Genomic DNA, 8,387 nt, shown 5'->3' with positions numbered 1-8,387 from the left:
AAGATGTACCGTTTATTGAGGGTTTCTTATGTTGCAGGAATTCACCAAGTTTTAATCCTCTAATCAGTCCTATGGAGTCAGTGTGAATGCTGAGATGATGTGCCCAAGGTAACCCAGTCAGAAGGGGAGGTAACCCAGGCCTGCTTGACTACAAAGTCCAAGCTTTTAACAAATATATTGTACTGTGTGTAAAGAAGATGGTAGGATGATGAGGGGGAGGGTGGGTGGTAGGGAAACGTCTCCATTTGAACCATCAGGCTTTTAGATCCAGCCAAAGTCAGAGCAAAGCCTGAAGTGAAGAAAACCATCAGCTTCAGGAGGAAGGAAAATCCCAGTCTTCTCTTTCTGACTGCCAAGAGTTACCTGACATTTTTAGATATATAGCCTATGTGGATAATGAGTTTGGCTTTTACCTGAAAACTAGAATGTTTCCTATAGTTTAAACAACCCTCCTCACTGTTCTTTTTGAGATGATAAATGAGAGTTGCTGGTGAAACCATGACTTTTCATTTCAGGATGCCTTTTGGCTCTTCACTGGAAAAGATCCCTTGAGAATGTTAGGTCTCCAGAACTCTGTCCAAGTGCTATGGAAGAGTAAAACAAGATAAAAAAAACTGTCTTTGCCCTCCCCTAACCACTCCTATTGAAAGGACTGAGCTGGCATCACAAGTTCAAGCCCTGGCTCATCCACTTAATGGCTGTGGGATCTCAGGCCTGTTATTCAGCTCATTATGCCTTGGTTTTCTTATTTTTAAAACTGAAATGACTAGTGTTTATTTTATTTACCTCAACATAGTCAAAAGGATTAATTAAAACACCATAATACTTGGTTTTCTTATGCCTTTGATTATGATTTGTTAATTTTCTTGGGGTATGGTAGGAACACATTGGAAGCAAAGTAGTTATTTTAGGTTATTTGTTTTTCTTAATCCTTCATTTGATACGTTGAATTTTTGTTTTTTTTTAATTTTATGATAAAGCTAAAAAAAACCATGAAAGCATATTATAAACTTATACAAATTTGTTTAAATTGATAAGAAACACTATAGGAGAAGGCTTAGACCCAGCAAACATTGGGGTACAGATAATTAAGGAGTTGAGGGAGAATGTTGAAGAGAGGGGACGTGAATACACCAGTTGAGCTGTAGCAGAGGGGCCCTGTCAGATTATCAAGAGCTGAGGCTGCACCTGAAAATTTACTAAGCACAAGCTCTCTGTTAAGCATACCCTACATGGCTGACCTTTAGTTAGTGATAGTTCTCAGAAGGGTATGCAGGCAGTAACCAGCTTACTCAGGCAAGAGGAGAGCACTGGTGTGTTCCCCAAAAGTGTACATGTATGGAGATGCAGCTTTTCCACATACTCATCAGCTGTGTTCCCTAAGCCAATGAGAATTCAACAAGACCGGAATGGAATTGAGAGTGGCCCTATCACTATCCATTAGAGACTACTTAAGCCAGCATCGATAAGGTGGAGACAGAAGGCAAATGTCTGAACTGGCATTATGAGAGTCTATCTCCCCAATGCTTGCTGTGCTAGCATAAATGCCCATTAGCTTATGAATGTTTTATTCATAGTCAGCTCTTATTGTGTGTTTGTATCTAATATACTCTGAGCTTAGAAAATCTTGCCTACAGGAGAAGTCAGAGTTGCACTGAGCAGGAATTTTGAAAAATATTACCAACCATTTCCCTTTAAACATAAACAAATTCTTAGTATCTGGTGAGTGACAGCACATTTCTTCCTACCTGGATGGCCAAAATGTAAACTATTCCCCCTAAATAGTGCACACAGTGCATTTGCCAGGTTATTGTTTCTGGTGTCTCCACTTCCCACTGACACAGGAGGACGCAAGGCATTAAAAATGAAATGTAGTTCTGCCAATTCACTCATTCTCCAAAATAATTGCATAAGTTAGATATGATACCACAGTAGCTTTTAACCACTGACTGTATTTACTGCATTAGCCAATTCTAACCAAACTCCTTTTTTAAAGAGTTGACTTTGATCATTTTTAGGAAGAGCTGTTGTGGTGTGAGTTACAGAGGAGGGTTTACATATGCTTTTATATCCCTCTTAAGAGAACCCACACCTGTCCCAGTTGCCGAGTTCCACCACCAAATGTGAAATGCAACTATTTTGGGAACACTTAAGCACATCAGAAAAATGAATTATTCCATTTTGGCTGGCACCAGATCACTGATGCACCCCCTTAAAGCATGTCACTGAGTTCATCACAGAAAATTGTTTCTCCTTGTGCCTTCTATAGCAAGGTTAGAACTGTCCTTGTTCCAGGGAAGGGGTGGGGTGGGGGAAAAAACACCAAACATGAGACAGGCACCAACTGGACAACCTGCTCTGACCCCCACACACCTTACCATACGTAGATCCACAGGCTTCTAGAAAATTTAAAAGGCATATCCCCATATATCAGTGGTATAAATAGAACCCACTTCAGCAGTCTGTGTTATATGGTGACTCTCCAAAGTGGACTTGAGAGCAGCCTGGCCTCAGCCAAGGTATCATCCTCTAAATATAAAGATGAATTTGTTCAGCCTTTGCAGAGGAAAAAAATGCTCTCCACCCTGAAATTCAAAATTTAGAGTTAATAAGAACACCTCACCAACCTCTCCATCTCCACACACCTCCAGATCTGGTGGGTCATGGGTTGTGACTTTCTTTCAGCCTCAAGAGAGTCTCCAAGGAATGGGGGGGGGGCGCAGTTGAACCCACCTGCAGAGTGGGGCCGGTCAGTACTGGAGGAAGGGCACACCCCACCCTCGCAAATTCAAGCCCCTCGGGAGCGCCTCAGTGCTCTGCCCCTTGCCGAGGCGGACAGCTCCGGATACCCTGGCATTGCGCCCGGGCGCTGCCAGAACCGCCGGCCTGGGCCTGTCCCCGGGAGCCCCCGCGCCTCCTCCCCGCCGCTCCGCCCTCGCCTCCCCGCCGCCAGTTGTCTGTCCAGCAACAGCTGCGCGCCCTCTGGGCACTGCTGCCCCTCTCCGCCATAGGGGAGGGGGGTGACTTGAGTCTGTCCCCTGGATTTGGGGAGATCGGGGTGGGGTATGGGTTGGAGGGAGAAATGGAGTTCACTAGGTGGTGGAGAGGCATTTTCCTGCCCTGCGTGGGGCGCCTGTAGTGACTGCTTCTCCAGTCTCGCGTCTTCCCAGTCCCACCACTTCCACACCGCGCCCTCATCCCGGTATCAGCACGTGGAGGCTTGGGGGTCTGAGTAAAGGACCAGAAGAAAGGGGAAAATGTGGGAGGCGATCAGGCCATCTCCGGGGCGCCTAATACACACAGTGGACAGGAGTGGGGAGGCCTTTCGGACAGGTGCAGCTCCAGGAGGTGCAGACACCCAAGCACACGCGGGCGCACTCGGTGACCCTTGCTCCACCCCATCCCCTCCAGTGGGCAACTGAGCCGGGTCGGGAGGGGCAGACCCGCCAGGGAGACACTCCATATACGGCCCGGCCCGCGTTACCTGGGCTTGGGCCAGGCCGCTCCTTCTTTGGTCAGCGCCGGGGACCCGGGCGGGGACCCAGGCCGCGAACCGGTCGGGGGGAGGGGCTCTCGTGCCCAACACCCAAATATGGGTCGAGAAAGGGAGCGACATTCCTGCGGGCAGGCCCGGCCGGGGGTGCGGGGGGCAGTGCCCGAGGGCTATATAAAACCGGGGCAGGCCCAGCCGGCCCACCGCAGCGGACAGCGCTGAGAGAAGCGGCGACCCAGGGCCCGAGCCGGAGAGCAGCAGTTGTAGCCACTCGCCCAGGTAGGGCGGGAGTGGGGAGGGAGATGCAGAGGGCGGAGACGGGGAGCCAGGGAGGGGAGCCCCGGGGGATCCGGGGCAGAAGCCTCCCGGCTCACCTGAACCCGAAGCCTGCGCCCTGCCGGCTGCGCCTCGTCCCTAGAGCCACACGCGCTTTAAAGAGAAGTCAACTAGATAATCAATCAGCCTTTGGAAACCTCTCCAAATTTATCCCCAGCCTCTTTGGGCTGCTCTACCTGGCATTTAATATATGCGGAGGAAGATCGAAGGTTTTGCCAAAGTCGTCCCGAGGGGCAATTCTCTCTCATCCGAGAGCCAGAGCCAAGGGCAACACGGATGACTCTGCTCTGGGTTTCCACCTGGGTGGAAACGTTTCTTTCCTGAGCGTGGAATTTCTTGGATGTCCATCCATAACAGGCCATCCCTCCCTGGATGAAGCGCCACAGCGTCTTCACATCGTCCTCTCCTTCCTTCTTCACATTCACCTTGCAGGCAGAACCCCCTACTTGACAGATGAGGCAACTGAGGCCCGGGGAGGTTGGCGGTCCAGCGCCTTGCTCTTAGCCGCGAAGGCGGAGAGAGGTCTCAGGGGACAATTTCCCACCTGGAAGCCCGGGCTGGAGGAATTCTCAGTGTGGTCTCTGTGCTAATACCCGGGGAACGCGCAGCCCCGAGCCCCCAAGGGCGGAACTCCGGCCCGGGCCCGCTGGCCTCTGCTCTGGCTGGATGCGCGCGGCTCGCGATGGGGTGGAATTCCTAGTCTCCAGGAAGGGAGGGTGCTGGGGCCGAGCCGAGTCTTGCCTGCGCGCCACCGAGAATCCTGAGCTGACGTGCCGTGCGTCTCAAAAGCCTCCCTGTCCTTGCAGAAACCAGACACCATGTGCGACGAAGACGAGACCACCGCCCTCGTGTGCGACAATGGCTCCGGTCTGGTGAAAGCCGGCTTCGCCGGCGACGATGCCCCTAGGGCCGTGTTCCCATCCATCGTGGGCCGCCCCCGCCACCAGGTCAGGCTCCCCGCCCTCCCAGCGCAGCCAGGCGCCGCGGCAGCCGGGTGAGCCTTATTAACCAATCAGTGCGTTCTCCGCTCCGCAGGGCGTCATGGTGGGTATGGGTCAGAAAGACTCCTACGTGGGGGACGAGGCTCAGAGCAAGCGAGGTATCCTGACCCTGAAGTACCCCATCGAGCACGGCATCATCACCAACTGGGACGACATGGAGAAGATCTGGCACCACACCTTCTACAATGAGCTCCGCGTGGCTCCCGAGGAGCACCCCACCCTGCTCACCGAGGCCCCCCTCAACCCCAAGGCCAACCGCGAGAAGATGACCCAGATCATGTTTGAGACCTTCAACGTGCCCGCCATGTACGTGGCCATCCAGGCTGTGCTCTCGCTCTACGCTTCCGGCCGTACCACTGGTGAGTGCGCGCGGGACCACACAGCCCCCAGCACACAGGCGCGGAGGGGGGCGCCCCTCTTCCAGACGCCCCGCCCCGCCCCCCCCCACTCACCCCCGCACCCAGAGGAAGCTGCGCCGCCAGCAACCCACACACTTGCCAAGTGGAGACCTCTGCACCGGCTCCCTCCTTTCCATCCAGTCTTGATCACCCAGCACGTGCTTGCTCCGGTCGTAAGGGCCCCAGAGCCAATGAAGCCTGAGCGCCGAGTCTAGGGGCACCTGGAGGCTCTGCCAGCCCCAGGAGACAAAAGGCCCCTCCGCCCCCAGCCCGCGGGCCTCGGGTCTCTCACTTCCTGCTCCTCTCCTCCTTCCCTCCCACTGCGCTTAGGCATCGTGCTCGACTCCGGCGACGGTGTCACCCACAACGTGCCCATCTATGAGGGCTACGCCCTGCCTCACGCCATCATGCGCTTGGATCTGGCCGGGCGCGACCTCACGGACTACCTGATGAAGATCCTCACTGAGCGTGGCTATTCCTTCGTGACCACAGGTACGCGGCGCCCGGGGCCCGCGACGCCCAGGGCACCTTAGAGGGATGGGGTGGGCCTGTGTGTGTGGCGGCTCGGCGACCCTCCGCCAAGGGCTCATCTCCTGCCCCTGCCCCCCGCAGCTGAGCGCGAGATCGTGCGCGACATCAAGGAGAAGCTGTGCTACGTGGCCCTGGACTTCGAGAACGAGATGGCTACGGCCGCCTCCTCCTCCTCCCTGGAGAAGAGCTACGAGCTGCCCGATGGGCAGGTCATCACCATCGGCAACGAGCGTTTCCGCTGCCCGGAGACGCTCTTCCAGCCCTCCTTCATCGGTGAGCGTCCCCTGCCGGCCTGGGCGACCCCGAGCCGCGTCTTCTCCCCTCCCGCCCCCTCTGCGCGGTTCTTTTCCTCACGCTCCTCCTCCCGCCGCCCCCAGGCATGGAGTCCGCCGGCATCCATGAGACCACCTACAACAGCATCATGAAGTGCGATATCGACATCAGGAAGGACCTCTACGCCAACAATGTCATGTCTGGCGGCACCACCATGTACCCGGGTATCGCCGACCGCATGCAGAAGGAGATCACCGCGCTGGCTCCCAGCACCATGAAGATCAAGGTGGGCGGCGGGCCCGAGGCTCCTGGCGCTCTCCGATTCCCCGCCGCGCCTTTCTCCCCAGCAGGTCGCGTCTCCCCGCGCCCCGCCGGGCGTGTGTTTCCTCGGCTCACCGCACATGCAACTTGTCTTTCAGATCATTGCCCCACCCGAGCGCAAATACTCGGTCTGGATCGGCGGCTCCATCCTGGCCTCGCTGTCCACCTTCCAGCAGATGTGGATCACCAAGCAGGAGTACGACGAGGCCGGCCCCTCCATCGTCCACCGCAAATGCTTCTAAACACAATCACATCTCCCGTGTGCTACTTCTCCTCAGGATGACAAGTCTGTTAAAAGTTTCAGGTGGCTGATCTCGAGCTACAGCCAAGTAACTTTCCCTCGTAACAACTTCCGTTGATATTATGCTGCCAAACTGACACGGTGTTTATAAAGTGTACATACATTAATTTATTTTACCTCATTTTGTTATTTTTAAAACAATGCCCTGTGGAAGGAAATGGAAAACTTGAAGAAGCATTAATTAAACTCAGTCATTCTGTTACGCTGCGTAAACTTGGTTGTCGTGTTTCTTTACTGGAGGTGGGAGGGGTGGGTCGGGAGGGGAGGACCCTATCCCTTCACGTCACTTTACACAATACTTGCAAATGATTTGCGCTTTTGAGAAGGCAAAAGTTCTGTGTTCCCACCCTCACGGTGTTTCCCTCTGGATCAGATCCATCCCAGAACATGGGCAGGCCGGCCCGAGGTGGCCTTATTTGACCCTACTGTGTGTTTCTGAGCAGCTTTCTCTTCCTCCGCACTCAGGCTTGAATAAGTTACTAGGAGCAACAGCGAACACGTGGCCCCGGGCCGCGGTGCCAGCAGCTGGGCGCTGGCCGTGGTGCTGCGCTCCCGAGCGCCCTCTCCGCCCGGCGCCCTCTTACTGAGTGTGCCCTACTGGAGTCTCGGGATCGAATTGAAAAGGGGCTATTTTGCATTTAATAATCCAGTTTTGATTTACAAACGAAGATAATAATTGTCTCTTCCAAATCGGGAAGTCCTTTGCTCGGTGCTGTTGTGGCCGTATAAAGCCCCGCCCCTTCCAGTAGGGGGTGGAAAGAGCTGGGAGGAGGGCGAGCAAGTGCCGGGTGAGAACTTCAGAAAGGGGCGTGCGCGCTGGGGTGAGCGGTGGTCATTGAAGGCCCGCCAGCAAGGAGGTTACTGGAGGGGACATGAGACTGGCACTTGAAGAAGAGGACTTAAGCACGGGGAGAAGGAACAACGCTCTGGAAATGTGCTGGCCTTTTGTTTTTGTTTTTGTTTTTTGACATCTTTATTGTGAAATATAACATATATACACAAAAGTGATAACTTTCACAGTACGGTTGAACAAGCAGTTACAGAGCAAATTTCAAAGAATGTTAGGGGTTACAGTTCCATTTAAGTTATTTTGTTCTAGCTGTTCTAATACCCTGGAGACTAAAAAATATTTATTTATATAAAGATTCATTATGGTAATCCCTTGTTAAATCTTACCTTGTCTGTTGCTACCCCTCCCTCTCGTTTGATCACTTTCAATCTTCAGGGATATCTGGGGAGTGCCCACCCTAACTTCTTCATGCTGAAAAGGTGTCTCATTACCCGGAAGGGGGATGCATCTGGTTGATGTTCTTGAAGAGGCTGTTGCCTCCAGAAAGGTCTTTCCTGCTCTCATATTAGGTTGTGATTATAGATATTGATAAATTGCATTACCTGTATTAGGCCTGAAATAGGATTTTGGTGTGGTGAACATATACAAATATTTGTGCTAGGTGAGGAGAGGAATGATTTCCAGCAGCAATGAGTGGTTGAAGCAATAAGGAGCAAGAAGGATCAATAAGGGGCCTCCTTTAAAGACTCAAAATATACTGACAAAGTTTGAACTTCCATGGCAGAGCACAATATCTATTTTTTTTAAAGTAGCTTAAATTTTCCTAGTCAAGATTTCCAAGAACAGTAGTCCCTAAATAAAAGATTCTGATTTAAATACTGTATCAAAACCATTCAGCAATAAGCTTATAGGCAGAATTAACAATAGAGCTGTGAAATACATG

General features: G+C 52.7%; 1 protein-coding gene across 1 annotated transcript; it reads left to right on the top strand.

Annotated features, from left to right (window-relative positions):
* The first annotated feature begins 3,691 nt into the window (after nucleotides 1-3,691).
* On the top strand, nucleotides 3,692-6,867 carry ACTA1 (actin alpha 1, skeletal muscle). The gene is made up of 7 exons (XM_037820786.1): nucleotides 3,692-3,772; nucleotides 4,636-4,776; nucleotides 4,865-5,189; nucleotides 5,559-5,720; nucleotides 5,841-6,032; nucleotides 6,137-6,318; nucleotides 6,452-6,867. The coding sequence occupies exons 2-7, from the start codon at nucleotides 4,648-4,650 to the stop codon at nucleotides 6,593-6,595; spliced, it is 1,134 nt and encodes a 377-aa protein (XP_037676714.1). The 5' UTR covers nucleotides 3,692-3,772; nucleotides 4,636-4,647; the 3' UTR covers nucleotides 6,596-6,867.
* The last annotated feature ends 1,520 nt before the right edge of the window (nucleotides 6,868-8,387 follow it).

Source organism: Choloepus didactylus, chromosome 2 (genome assembly GCF_015220235.1).
Source record: "Choloepus didactylus isolate mChoDid1 chromosome 2, mChoDid1.pri, whole genome shotgun sequence".
In the NCBI taxonomy this organism is placed as follows: Eukaryota; Metazoa; Chordata; class Mammalia; order Pilosa; family Megalonychidae; genus Choloepus; species Choloepus didactylus.
Note: the sequence above shows the minus strand (reverse complement) of the source record. Positions and strands in the feature narration are given on the sequence as shown.